This window comes from Rhinolophus ferrumequinum, chromosome 8 (genome assembly GCF_004115265.2).
Source record: "Rhinolophus ferrumequinum isolate MPI-CBG mRhiFer1 chromosome 8, mRhiFer1_v1.p, whole genome shotgun sequence".
Classification (NCBI taxonomy): domain Eukaryota; kingdom Metazoa; phylum Chordata; class Mammalia; order Chiroptera; family Rhinolophidae; genus Rhinolophus; species Rhinolophus ferrumequinum.
The window spans coordinates 55,150,851-55,166,071 of record NC_046291.1 but is presented as its reverse complement, the minus strand read 5'-3'; the positions used below and the strand labels follow the sequence as shown (position 1 = coordinate 55,166,071).

The 15,221-nt window shown below is 35.8% G+C and overlaps 1 protein-coding gene across 2 annotated transcripts in view; it reads left to right on the top strand.

The window, feature by feature from the left end:
* CERS6 (ceramide synthase 6) overlaps nt 1-15,221 on the top strand; it is a 276,665-nt gene that overhangs the window by 144,825 nt on the left and 116,619 nt on the right. For both annotated transcript variants that reach the window (XM_033112505.1, XM_033112504.1), the window contains exon 4: nt 5,209-5,266. In XM_033112505.1, the coding sequence (XP_032968396.1) occupies nt 5,209-5,266 (58 nt within the window). The remainder of the gene's footprint in view (nt 1-5,208; nt 5,267-15,221) is intronic.

The following is a 15,221-nucleotide window of genomic DNA, read 5'->3' as shown; positions in this document are numbered from 1 at the left end:
AAACTAGGATCCCTTTGTCATTTGGGTGACATCTGATAGCAAGATGCAACACCTCTGCTCTCTGATTCCCTACTTTTATGGCACATTGTGTTAGTATTGAATTTTAAAAAGAGCTCTATCAGCCTTGTTGGATAAGGACAAAAAGCCATTCTAATTTTCAGGTTTGATGGATATAACAAGTTTCCATATCCAAACAAATGTAGTTGTAACACATGGACTTCTCTAAGCAAGGAAGTGCATTCTGATTCTGTGGAATTTGAGAGTGGGCTTTCGATTCAGCGCTTTGTTAGGTTTGTGTCCAGCTCTTGCCACTTAGCAACGGTGTGGCCTTGGGCAGGTTCACCCCTAGCTTCTATTTCCGACAGAGGTTCCCGCCCTGCAGACTGGGTTCCACATCTGGGGTCTCTCTGGGACTCTGTGTGCTTCTCACATCCTCTACCAATAGCTCAGGGTCCAGCTCCTGGTTATGCTAACCAGGCTGGCACTCACCTTCTGCTGCCTAGGCTCCCAAATTCAGTGCTCATCTTCACTGCTGTCTTCTGTGAGCCTGTGAGTTTATGCTTTCCTTAACAGAATCCCTCTTCTGCCTGTTTAATGCTGCATTCATAGAGGCACAGAGGTACATTTACGCATTCAGTTTGCCATCTTTAACCAGGAGTCATCTTGACATTTTTAAAGGAATATTCTTTAACTCTATTTGTTGTCATAAACAACAGTGTCTTTTGAATTTTCCCTATAAGAATAAATTTAATGCTTCCCATCTTCTTTCCATTTTCATTAATGTACTCTGAGGATTCATTTTTTTTATTATTGTTGATAAATATTTTATATTAAATTATCCCTTAAAAATGATAAGATTTAATTTGGCAATGAAACGTGGGAGAAGTTATTTATGTTGCTAACCATAGACCTTTTATTCTAAAATTACACTTTTTGAAATCTTAATTTTTATTTATATCTCAGTGGGTTGGAATTGACCTAAGTAATTTTTTAATAAAGGTTAATGAATAATGTATTTTCAGAGCCTTTGAATATGTGAGACTATTTTTCATACTCCATTACAAATGAAAGGCAGTATGGTTGGCAATAGCTTTCTTTGATTGGGTCTTCTCTTTCTTCTGTAATTTAATAATACTCAAGAGAAATTTAAGACCAACCGCATCTTTGTTCCTTTCATGATAACTTATTTTCATCTATGTGTTGATTCGTTTTGTTATTATACTAATACTTTTTAAAAATTTTAACTCTTCGTTAAGGATTTCTTTTTTCTTTTTTATAATTTTAACTCTAGGATTCAAAATGTTTGTAAGAATGTGGTTTTGAATTGTATATACTGGGGTGCCAAGAAAATGTACACGTTTTAAGAGATGTTATCTATGTGTTACTTTTTAAAGTTGAATTGAATTATGGTAGCAAAGTGTAGTATGATGTTCGCTCAAAAGAAGGTGTTAATCAAATGAATGCTAGCGTCATTCATTGTATTATAATTTTAATACAGCTTTTTACCTTTCTTAAAATGTGTATACATTTTTTTGGCACCCTCTGTAGTTTGGAATGCAATTTAGTCTTCTTTACTTTTTTCAGTTTAGTTTCTTTTTTTCAATTGTGTCTCTGATTCTTATGTGTATTTCAGTTCTTCATTTGTGTTTCCTCAGAAGCAACTATAATTAGACTTGGTTTTTCTGGTCCTCCAGATCTAGGGTCTTCTTTCCTTTATTGGTTATTTTCTCCTGGTTATGCAGGTGTTTATCTTCTACATCAACGATTTAATTTTATATGGTATGCCCCCAGCCCCATATGAGTAATAATTCTGTCGCTTTATTTTTAGCTTTATTTCACCTATAATCTCTTTTTATCTTACCTAGCACGTTGTCTTTTATTGATTTATGGCTTTCTACTTTTGTTTTTAAGGGACATATCTTCTTGTATCATATTAACAATACTAAATACTTTCCTAAAATTTACATCTGATTCCTTTAGGAAATAATTTTTAGGACATTCCTTTTCATCTTTAGCATGCTCTTTTCTTTCCATACTTATGCAGCACTTCTTAGTAGACCTATGTTGACAGTTAGCTGTTTTTCTCATTATTTCTGAATTTGGAAATACCCATCTAGACCTGCTCACAGAGAGGGTGCATGGGTTGCTCTTGGCCTGCTCTCTGTCCACTGTTTGCCAGTAAAAGTCCTCTTTTAGATCTCTGATCTTGTAGCAGGTTGATGTTTATGGGCCCTGGTGTACTCTTAGTGGACTAAAAGCGTTTTACCTAATGCAGCTCTCTCCAATGCCTTGTTCTCTGTTACTCTGTGTACTGATTATGTAAGAATCCAGTTCCCAGAATGCAACACTACCATATCATCTTGTCTGTAAATCTGCTTTTCTGCAACTAAAAAGTCCCAGTACTTCCCTTTCTTCCTGCTCATCGTTTGAAAGTGGCAGTCACTAATTGATGGGGTAGAGGGATTCTTCTGCTGCTTCAAAAAGCATTGTTCATGACAGAGCTGTCTAGGTTTCTGACTGATACAGATTTTTGCATTTCTCTACAAGATGGCAGAAAGTGGAGTAAGTAAGATATACAAAGATTTTCCTTCCCCCTTCAAGACCCCTAGCTTGTTTCTCATTGCTTCTGATTACATTTGTAAAATCTAATTTTATTCTTTTTTTTGTGCTCTAATATTTTTTCTCTGATTCTTGCAGTAGGTTGAAGGTTATTTCTTTCTTTTTGTGACTGCATACACCTACCTTTATTTACCCCTCATTGTATAGATATTTTTGTGAGAGGTTGGGAGAGGCTATATCAGGGGCTGGCAGCTAGACACCATTTAAAACTGTAACATAATAAACTACACAAATAAAAAAAGTACTTTCTGCATATGGCAAAATGCTTGAGAATTTTGCTTCTTGCAGATATTTTATGCAAATTAATTCTTCCTTGTAAATATTCATCACAAATTGTTATTCAAATGATGGAGGCATCTGTGTTTCTGTAATAGAACCTATGTCTTATGAAAACTGGGTCATTTTAGTGATAAAATAAAATGTAGATACATAAGTTATTGTAGGAATTCCAATGACTTCCATAAAATGTTTGTTTTACATAAAAACTGCTTGATTACTGGCTATTTAAAAGAGTCTTAGAGCTGAAACAGCTGTTATAAATTATTTTATCTAGAAGTTGCAAACTCAGTTGCCCTCAGGGGCCAAAAAAGTGACCTGCAAATTCATGCAGTAGGTTGGATTAATATAATAGGAAGTGAGAGGACTAGAGAGAAGTGCAGATTACTTGTGCTGTCAAATCCTTCAACCTCTGGTATAATATCAAAACAGCATACTATCAAGAAAGTGTGATATAAACGGACTCCCCCATTATAGTGATGGAACAGAGGTCAAGGGATATTAATAGACTTTTCCCAAAATTCGGACAATCTACCAAAATTTGGACAGTCTACCCGTTGTAACCAGAACCAGCTACATAACTTGCACGGTCTAATGCAAAATAAAATATGGGCCCGCTTGTTCAATAATTATTAAGAATTCCAAAATAGTGACAGCAAAATGTTAAACCAAGCATGGACCCTATGTGACTGCACAAGTTACACGCTCTTGAAGCCATCGCTGGTCTTAGCTTTTGTACATCCAAACAAAAAGAAACACACAGACTCTCACCTACAACCACCAAAAAACTGATAACAGAGATGGGGTTAAAAGTAAAATTGACTCTGACTCTGCAGTAAGTGATGTGCCTTTACTTACAAGAGAGTTTTTGTATGAGGATTTTAGAATCATTACTTTTTACATTGTTTGGAAGCTTTCATCAGTTTACTGCTTCCATCAGTTTCTTCCTGAATTCAGGTTTTATGAATTATTAGTTGAAGATTTCCAACCCTGAAGTTCTAAGCTCTTCTCTAAATGTTAGTTCTGACTTGAATTTCAGAATGTTTGAAGCGTCACTCAACCCTGGAATACAACTCTAAGGGGCATTCAGATCTGCTGTCGGGTCTTACTCAGCTCTCCCTCTTACCTGAATGGAGCTGTCATTTCTTTGAGGAAATTTTGTCTATAACTTGAATCATCTCCTAAAATAACCTCTTTTTTTTTTCACCTTATTTGACATTTTTACATGGCTTGCAAACACAGAAAGCAATTTGCTTCCCGACAGATGGAATTTGACTAGTCATTTCTCCCGTGAGTTAATTTACTTATAACGCACAGTAGGTTAACACCATTAACAACATAACCTCCGGAATGCTAGTTAGTGAAATCCAGCCAGTTTTTAAAGGCACAGCTATTCAAAGTCACAAAATATAAGAAATGAAATTGACAGTAAGACAGTAAGAGTGTTTTGGTAGTATCTAATTCATATAAAGTCTATATAAATAAAGTCATATGTATATTTTTAAATCCTTTTTTATTTTATTTTTTTATAAGGAGGGCGCAGCTCACAGCGGCCCATGTGGGCATTGAACTGGCAACCTTGGTGCTATTAGCACCACTCTCTAACCAACTGAGCTAACTGGCCACCTCCATAAAGTCATATTTTAAAAGAAAAACATTCTTGTGTCTTTTAATTTTTTTTTTTAAATTGAAAGAGAACTTTAAATTTTTTCCTTATTAAAAAAGTGAAAGCCTAACTGCTAGTTTGGAAAGGTATAAGGTTATCATTATCAGTTCTACATCAGATGGATGATTTAGATTCCAAATGTGTTCCTTTAGTAATGTCCAGAAAGATGTTGATAAAGATTTGTTAAAAGACAAAGGAAAACATCATGCCTGCTTTAAGAATATTAAGGTTTTTATTTTTAGAACAAATATGAACTTCAGTTAAGGCAGGTTGATATCTGAATCAGAATTCAAAACTATTTTACATATCATCATACTGTTGAAATATATCTCTTCACAAGCAATTAACAAGAGGAAATTCACATGGGGAAAGAGAAGATGAGCAAATGGGCAAATACGTTAAATAAATGGAAGAAAATTTCAGTTGTGAATGTAATTATTAATGTTTAAAATATTTGCAGTAACCCATGCACATGATTGTATGTGTTCAGCTAGCACTAAAATTGCTCATTAAGTTTAATCTCTGGTGGGGGCAAGGACGGGGCTGGGAGTGGGGCAGATTTAATGGACCTTTTCACTTACATGTTTCAGAATATGCTGTGTAATATATAAACTGAATGTCATAGAATTTTTTTTAACCTTCTACAGGTGGAGATTTTCATTTTACCTTTATGTATTTACCTATGGAGTCCGATTCCTGAAAAAGGTATGATCTGTCATTACTTTATATAATTATTATGTAATTGTAAGCCTAGATCTCATTTTTTTATGTATGACAATAGTAATATTTTAAACAATCATAACAGGCTTCCTAAGAATTACTTGTGCATTTTCTTTGATTTACGGGTATATTTGCAAGTGTATTCTTTATAGCAGAAAAATTTTCGACATATACCTAAAATGCTTTAAAAAATAATTTGTTTTTCCAGTGAAAGATGTTGCAAGTCCTCAAACCACTCCAGTTAGTTATTACTTGTGGGACATTAGGAGTCTTATACAATCCATCTGAGGCTTTAAAAGAAGTTAGTTTCCATATCACACATCAATACAGCTTGAAAAAAATCAGTGGTTGTAATGTGTGTCATCATGGTAGTCTTCATCAATAGAAATTATATTTTATTATAAATTAAACTGTAAATTATAAAATAACAGGGTAACACTAACTGCAGGTGGAAAATGTCGTTCCTTTCATAGATTGTGTTTCTCTTGCTGCTGCGCTGCTATTCCTGCATGAACTGAGTGAAGCACTTTTATCTATGAAAGCAATTTTCTGAGGCTGCTATAGTCTTCTTGCTGGTTATTATGATGCTTAATGTCACTAATACCAATTAGGCTGCTTAAATTCAAGAACTCATAAAGACTTATCTTCTCATAGTAATGCACATATTAAAAATAGTGATTTGCTTTGCAGAAAATGGGAAGTTATTTTAAAGAATATATTATTAACCTTTACAGATATATCAGGGTTATCTTTATTTAGTTCAAAGCAATTTTTCCGAAATAGGGCATTGTGCTAAGTGGCATACCTTACTAGTAAGTTTTCAGGTAAATATTGATCTGAAAATTGCAAATGCTTTTTTGTTTTTAAAGTCTGAGTTACAAGACATTGTCTGCCTGTGGCAAATTCTATTATCAATAGAGGCTGTTTCCTGATATCATGTTTTCCAAAAGGAAATATCTTTTTACTTGTTGTCTTTTCCTTTAGTAACTGCACTCATTTTTCACTTAATATGATCACATGCCCCAGAGGCCATTTGATTAGATTTAAAAGGATGAACTTCATTCTGTAGGCTTTCTAAGTATGAAGAAATTCTCACCTGGGTACAAAAATGTGGTGGAAACTGCTTATTTTGGAACCTCGCTGTTCTAGTTTTCAAACTTGCTTATCTAGAGGAAAAATGGAGGGTGGCTGTAGAGCTTCTGTGCTTACAACTTTACTACCTTGGGAGAGGGAAGAGCTGTGGATAGAATTTGGGCAGACATGGGAGAGTTGTGCTTCATGGGAATGTCGACTTGCTAACCAAAGGCCAGGTTTGGAATTCCTGTTGGGTTCTGTTGGTGCAGGGCCGTGATGGTGAGTGAGAAAAGATGGTGAGCACTTTTTTGCCCTTTCCCCTAGATCTGCAGGATATGGCTCCTTTAGCTGTCATACAACCAGCCTGACCATGTGTCGTAAGAACAGGAAACAGTTTGACACTTAGCTCTGGTCACTCTGACCCTAAAACAACTGAATGGAACAAGAATAGTTTTCATGCCCCAGTCTTCAGTGGCTGTGTGGAAGGCTGTAAGAGGGCCTGTCAATAGAACATTTGCTTGGAAATTGTTTTTTTTTCTTAAAACATACCAGTTCCCATTCAAATTGTCTGTAGTTAAAACAAATGCTCAAAAAATGAGAAAAAGAACTAGATGTTCTTCATGTTGCATTATTTGTATTTGGGGTTTCTTCCTTTAATACTAAGAAGCACTCAGTTTGGGATGAGCTGTACAGGTTAGTGTGATAGAAAAGTACACATAGAATCCTTGTGACCCAACTAGCTGTGGAGGATTTCATAAGCCATCTTGTGCAACCCTCTTATTTCACAGCTCAGGAAGCAGAAGTACCGAGGGTAGGTGGCATTCCAAAGCTCACATAGTTACTATATTAAAGGCTGAATCTGAAATGAAACACACACTGCTGTCTCTTATTCCAGTATTTTCTCCACTTCACCATCCCGTCCTAACTCCAGCTTGATTTCCAGATAACTTCCTTCTTTGGTTAATATAGCAAACTTGACCTAATTTAGTCATTGTTTTTCTATTTATAGAATTTTAAATACTTATTTTAATAAATATTTAAAATACACTTTTATTAACTTTCTTGGAATGGACAATATATTTGCCCATCTAACCCAAGAGGAAAAAGAAATTATTATGGAGGCAGCATCAGACATAATCAAAACAATTCAAATTTTCATAATATTCTAAATGTTTTAAAATAAAATAAGAGGGTAGTGGACCACCCGGCAACCTTGGTGTCATAAGCACCACGCTCTAACCAACTGAGCTAACGGGCCATCCCTAAAACCATAGAATTTTAGATGTAAAAATCATGTATATTATCTAAATGTCTTATTGTATAGAAGAGGCTATGGGGTGTCCATCTCTAGTGTAAGAATTGCTTTGGTTTTCTCTGCCATGTTGAAATACATGCAGGCTGACTACGGAAGTTTTACTAAATGCTGTTAATTTTTCCAATTTGAATTTGCTAAACCTTATAGGGAGAATAAGATTTAATTTTTCCAATTTAAATTGGCTAAACCTTATAGGGAGAATATACATATTTTTATGGGTTTATGCTAGAGTTTCAGTGCATAAATATGACTGATTTAAGTTCCCTCAGTTTAAAAATATTCTTTGTATTTAGAAATAAGGCAGTTAAGAGTGTTTAAATATGTATAAACCAAGTTTATGTCAATAAACATCTGTACTTAGTGTGCTGAGTCTGGGACCTCAGAGAAGGAGACAACAAGAAGAGAATAAATGTGCAAGAAATTGATTAGGGGAAATGCCTGTGAGAGAAAATGGAGAGGGAGTCAAGGGGAGGCTGCCAGAGCCTTCAGACCGCAATGTAAGGCTGACTCTGAGACAGGAAAGGAAGGAAAGAAGGTTGGGTGACACTCTGAGGCGGCTGTGACTCTCTAAGGAACGTGCAGTAAGGGCCCTGGGGAGTCCTGGAGCCACAGGTGCAGTCAGAGACCTGTGTCTCCCCGAAATGGGCTTGCCCTTAGTGTTCCTGTTGTAGCCAGCCATGGACAGGGAGCTGCCTGTCCAGCATGGCTTTCATGCAAATGCAGCTGTGGCGTTTAGAGCCCAGCAGCTGGGCCCCAGGTCAGTTACTCCCAGAAGTCCAAGAGTGAAGGGGCACGTTCTCATGGTTGCCATTTGTGCTTTATTTTAACAAATATTCCAGCTATTCTGAGCAAAGTTGAAGGATACATCATAGAATAAGACCCTATATGACATAAAATTATGTTTCCATATGCAAGATGCCTAGAAGCATAGAGAACTATTCATCTGTCATCCTTTTTTTTTTTTCATTTTACTTATTATGCATTCACTTTATCTCTCCATGATGTCATAGTTCTTATAGTTGATGTATAAATGTATCTTTGGAGCAATACACAGGCCGACTTCCCCTATGAGTTGGGTGACCATACAAGCTTTTCTCAGGGTTACATTCCCCATATATTCAAATGTCTCAATTTGGGTGATAAATTACACGGTCACCATATGAATAGTTCTGTAACAAATGATGAAAAAATTTGCCCTATATTTTCAAAATTTTCACACACTCTGTAAAGTATTCATATATTTATTTATATGAAATAAACAAAATGTTTTCTGTAGTTTCCTGATGACAATTAGGGAATGAGCCTCAATTTTAGTGATGTGATACTGCTCAGGGGTGCATATATGTTACGTTGTCTTTGCTTTCTCAGCTTAGGACTCCTTTTACTGATAGCACTAACTTTGATCATGGAAGTAGACTCTAGAAGGCATTGACCTTACATACCTGTTAGTGAATTGTTAAGTAAAATTATTGCTAAGTTAGTAGAAAGTATTTAAGTAGTTGAAAGATAAGCCTATCTCAATAGTCTGTTTCTGTAATTGCTGGACACAATTGCTGACTCTTTGCCTATAAATATGATTGGCAGAGACAGTGCTTTTATACAAAAGACCCAGAATTACTTCAAGTGCTATGAAGTCCTACGACACAAAATACTCTTACAAATTAACACATTTTCCTAGGTCCTGAAAGAAACCATATATCAAGCCTTAGAAAATAGAGTGAGCTATCTCTCATTTACCGTTACCTCTTTCTCATTTGTAGATGGAAATTTGTATTGGCTGGCATACTTGGAATATTTTTCTTTGAGTTCCTTTGCTTATTTTTAAAAACTATTGTGTCACAGGAAGGCAGTATAGATATATGGGCAACCGGGATTTAGGTAAATATTTTTTCTCATAATCTACTTGTTAGGCTAGTGTATTTCCAACTTTTTGACCATATGCTGCATTTTATATCACAATCCATTTTGTATACATGCATATATATGATTAAAATAGAATTTGCTCAGAATATACCTATACCTAACCTCTATATCAGTCAGGGTCCCATTAGGAGACAGAAACCGCAGGAGTTATTTTAAGAGTGACTATAGTATAAAGAATCATTAACCAAATGGGAACCACTAGGACTGTGTTACTCAAAGTAGTTGATTTGCTGGTAATGGTTTGCTACCAGTCTGTGATGAGATAAGGAGCTTGACCTGAATGTAAATCAACTTACGGCTTCTTTTTTGAGAAAGTCGACCTATGAAGAAAAATCCGCTGAACTACACAGTGTGCTGAGTGATGTGGTTAATTTATATTCCGGTGAAGCAGTAGTGAACATTTCAAGGACTGGTACTGTCTGTACATGAGACTTTGATTAACACGGCATGGAAGTGTCATGGAGGTAGTAATGGCAGGAAGAAGCTACCTCTCTGAGGACTGGGGTTTATTAGGAAGAAGTGGAGTTATCACAACCTAGAATTTTGAAGGAGGAGCCATGGAGCTAGACAAGGGCTCCGAGGAGTGAACCCTGGCCAGCTGGAGTCTCTGAGGAACCATGATGAGGCCTATTCTGGGAATGAATAAAACTGCAGATGTAAGTAGCTGCTGCCACTGGAGTGAACTGCCACTGCTGGGGTGAAGATGCATTGCTTGTGGGGGGAGTGATGACAAGAACAGGAAGCAGAATAGAAAGGCGCACATCCCATCTTCCTCTTGGAGCCTTCCAGGCTCCGTCTAGTGCCTTTCTAGAAGCAGAACTCATCAAGGCACCAACCCCTTAGAGCCAGCAGAAGTGTGGTTTGCAGAGTCCTGGCTCTGGAGATAAGAGGCAATATTTTAATAACTAGCTCAACTTTCCCATTGTGCTACATTCTGTGATGTACTCTGACATTCTAATTTATTTTACTACATTTTTAAAATATGAAGCCTGTTGTGTCGACTTCATGACTAACTACGGGTTGAAAAGCCACTATTGAAAAGTATCCTGGCTGAATGAACACTCTGCCCATTCACTTAGACTGTATGAATCTGACTTGAACTAAGGAATAGCCTTTCATTATTCATTTGGCGTGCTTCTCAAAGTTCAACGAACAAAGCCACAAAGTGTTCCCGTGGCGTCATGCTTCAAAGTATTCTCTTGTGCTTATTGGTTAGTTTGGAATGTTTATGAAGTGGAAACAGCATTGTTATCCTTTTACCTATTTTGATAGTAAAAATAAAATTTGTCCAGCCATTAGAATATATGTTTATTTAAAATTTTGTTCTTTGTGTCATTTAAAAAATCTTGAAATTGCTTGGAGTTTGTCACTTGTTAAGGTTTGACGTTTAGAGTTCTACCTAAGAAAAAGACCCCATAAAATAGTTTTGTAAGAATTGCACATGATATAGAATATGAGGATTGGGAAGGGGCTCTAAATATCAAACATCTCAAATTTCTCATTTCAGAAAAGAAGAAACAATTTCAAAAGGAAGAATTAACTTTCTTGAGGCAAAAATAGAAGCCAGTCTTGAGGTCTTTAAAAGTCCTATGTCAGTTAAAAAAAAAAAAAATTAGAAAACAAGTTCCAAAAATCTAGCCGTTCAAATAACATTTACTTATTTATTTTTATTAGTAAATTCCCCTTACTTATTAAGATATAAAAGTCACATCACTATGGGAGAGCATTAAGTTAGAAGTCAAGATGGAGGTTTCAGTCTTGCCTCTGCCAGTTATGCTTAATGAGACCTTTGCTTTCTGAAATCTCATTTTCCTTGTCTGTAGAATGATTCTTGCCCTGGCTTCCTCAGTTTGTGTGTAGGAGTGCTGTGGAAACTGTAAAGTACTTTCAAAATATAAGACATACACTAATTATTACTGGTTGAGAGGTGCGCTCTATTGGGAACTGTGAATGCCTAAGTCTCCTATACTCCTGGCCATTAATCAGTTTTGCATCCTTAATTAAATCACTTAATCTGTCTGAGATTTAATTGCTACATCTCCAAAATCAGTAATGTTGACTAACATAACATTTTTAAAACTCATACTATATACTTGAGTGAAGAATTTGAAATAGTTGATACTTATGGCAAGCTGGTACAACCTGTTTAGAAAGCAACATGGTTATTTAGAATAATAACCATAGTATGTTCATATACTATGACTCAGCAGTTCAATGCTTATGAATTTATCCTGAGGATAGAATCATACAGAATTATAAAGAAAAATACGCACATGAAAAGTTATTTATTACAAATTAAAAAATAGTTGTGTATATACATATATATGTATATACGCACACACATGACATGCACGCAAATGCAAATCCAAAACAGAACTCAAATCAAACTTAATGTCTAATATTAGAATTGTTTAAATTATAGTTATCAAAATGACAAAATAACATGCAACCATTTAAAAATAATAGCTATAAAGTAACTATATTATTTATAGCTCTAATAAAATGTTTAGTAGAAATTTATATGAAAATAAGTAACAAACTCATTTGTACATTTGCTATGATAATCACATATATAGATAAATAAAAAGTAATAGGTGAAAATAAAAAGATTCCCTCTTGAGAGGCTGAACTATGGATGGTTAATTTTCTCAAAATGTCTTCCTACTTTTTTTCCTATTAAAAAAATTAACCCTAAGATGTAGGAATTAAAATGGAAATAACTGTACATAAATTTAGTTATACTTTGGTTATGAAAGAGCTTGCAGTTGTAACTTTTAAAAAGGAGGGGAAAAAAGTTGAATTCCATTTAAATGGCAAAGAGATACAGAAGTTTCGTCAAAAAAATCCTACTGTTCACGTTTGCCTAGTTCTTACCGCCCTAGTCCCTGAATTTCCTCTCAGGGGTTCCCTTTACATGATTGTATTACCCGGAATACCTCCGAATGGCCCTCACATAGACTTTCCAAGCAGCTTTTTAAGTCTCCAGTGGGATTTTGTTAAGAGTAAAGCTCTATTTCCAAAGCAGATTTACATACCTGTATTAGATAGTAACTTGGAATTCCTCATTCTGTATAGCATTTTAAAAACTTTTCTCACAATGAAAGTCCCACCTGTTTTGGAATGGGATAATGACTTGGAAACACAATTGGCTTAGTGCATGCATAGCCAGGTGAAATTTTGAATCTCTGACAATAATCATAATCATAATCGTACTCACTGTACAGTATTGAGTACCCACTATGGGCCAAGCATTATATTGCTCAGTCAGCATTCATTTCTCGTGTCTTGTGCAATGTAACTCCTTATCCTTATCGATAAAGAAGCCAACGCCAACAAAGGATCAGTTTTTTGCCCAAGGTGATACAACTACTCAGTGGGAGGGTTCAGATTTAAATCCAGGTTTATTTGGCAAACGGCCTACTTGTATTCAGGCTTCATTACTGACTTAGTAGCTCTACTGGGCTGGTCAGGATTGACTAGTTACCAAGGAAACACAAAGGCTCTGTCTTATAACTGCTATTTCTATTAAGACTACAGAGTTAAACTTAGTGATGATATTCAAAAGGCTTAAATTAAACACCACACTTGCTTATTTATCTACTTCCAAATGAAGTCACATTGGCAAAGCCGAGAATCTGTGGCTTGCTGCTTTCATAATATTTTTGGATCTCATCAGAAACTGCTGATTTTCAGACTGCGTATAGACATTCCTTACACAAACCAATGTAATTACGCAACACAATTTTTCTCTCTTTTTATGATACATATTTGCTTTCTACAATGTGACCAGCAAAACTATTAAAATACTCTTTACAGTAATAAGCTGGTTGGGACAATTCAGGATTTTCTACAGTTCTGGGAATGTGTTTTAGGTGAAATTTTTCATTACCTAGGATAAATTAAAAGTCGTTCAGATGATAAAACCATTTCATCAGCACTGAGGTTATAGCTCATAGCTTTTTATTTAAAGAGAAGCAATAGTTTAATTTTGGTCGTGTAAAATTTTCTCTAAAGAGCATCAGGAAGCCTTTTACCCAGGTTGTCTTTGCTTTGTATTCAGGCTTTGGAGAGAATGACGTTTACACCAGCATCTTTCTCTAGGTGGTGAGGTAGAAAGATTTTAGGATTTGCTGGAGTTCACAAAGCTGCAATGGCTTTTTGTGGGAGGAGGAGAAGGTACTTGTGTTGGTTCCCAAGTATAAGTGGCCTTACTGAGTAATACTTATGTAATTATTTTTATAGGGTTTGTGGACTTCATGCTTGATCAAACCATGAATCTTATCTTTTCAGCCTAGTTAATAAAATATCAACGTTGTAGAAACTCTAGAAATAAAGAAAAGAACAAATTTTATAAGCTACTAAAATAACACCGATTTAAATATGACATACATTATTAGACAGTCCCCTAAAGCCATAGACTTATGCATCTCAAAAGTTTAGAGCTGAACTTGACTGTGAAAACATTGCTCCTTATTTAAATGCTGTAACAAAACTAGAGCTACAAGCTTCCTTTGGCTGAGGGCAGTGCCTGAGAACTGAATCGCATTAGTATTCCTCTCCTGTTTCCGTGGGGAATAGAAAACTAGTCACTCTCAGAAGAGTTCAGGTAATTTGATATGAAATATTGATCCATGTATCAAAATCCGTGCCTGCACATTTACTGTGCATTAGCTGAATCATCATCTGACAGTTAAAGAAAAATCTTTTTCTGAATTCAACAAGGAAAGCATTGTTCTTATTGAAGTCTGTTTTAATAAAGTCTGAGTGCTAATGAGTTTCACGTATGAGTACAATGGTCATTATAATAAAACATTTTCCTCATCAGCGGTAATGAAACAAACCGGATGATCTGCTTAACAACAACAGCTTTCTGGGGAAAGTAATGAGATATTCTGCTTCTGCTTTTGAAACTGGTGTTGTGTCTCTGAGGGACGACCCAGTCTTGTCTGTGTTTGGGGTGGGGATGATGGTACTTAGGACAAGTACTTGATGTGGACCAGAGTAATGGGCATTTCGATCTGACCAGATCATGCTCTGATTATAGCTCCACATGTGGCTCCAAGAAATTGGTTCCGAGAACTTTTAGATACTGGGTCAACTACAGTCAGCTATAGGGTGGGACAAATGGTTTAATGTTTTATTTTGCCCCCTTCTCCTTTATTAATGCATGTGAGAATAGGCCTGCCTGCTAGGGGCCATTGCTATCATTGTTTAGGATTTTTTGAGCGAAGCCTGGTTGGTGCCAGTAACCTCGGAATGCCTATTCCAAAGCACAGAGAAGATGGGCATTTTGTCTCGAAGGAATTTAGGCTTCCACAAGGCAGTGAACAATGAAAAGGATAAAATAATGTTTTTTGGGTAAAATTAATCTATAGTGATAGAGGTAGTTTTATAGTGGGGAGGGAGTAAGTGAGAGGGAGCCTGCTTGAAGTGCTAGAAATCTTGATCTCTGTTTGGGGTGCTGTGACAATAGGTATACATATGGAGTCATGCAATGTAGATATACACATATGTAGATATACATCATTTTCCTGTGCACTTAGATCTGTGCACTTTACTGTATGTAACTAATACTTCAATTAAAAATAATAAAACCTAATGATGATTTCTGATAATCCTGTAGCTGCC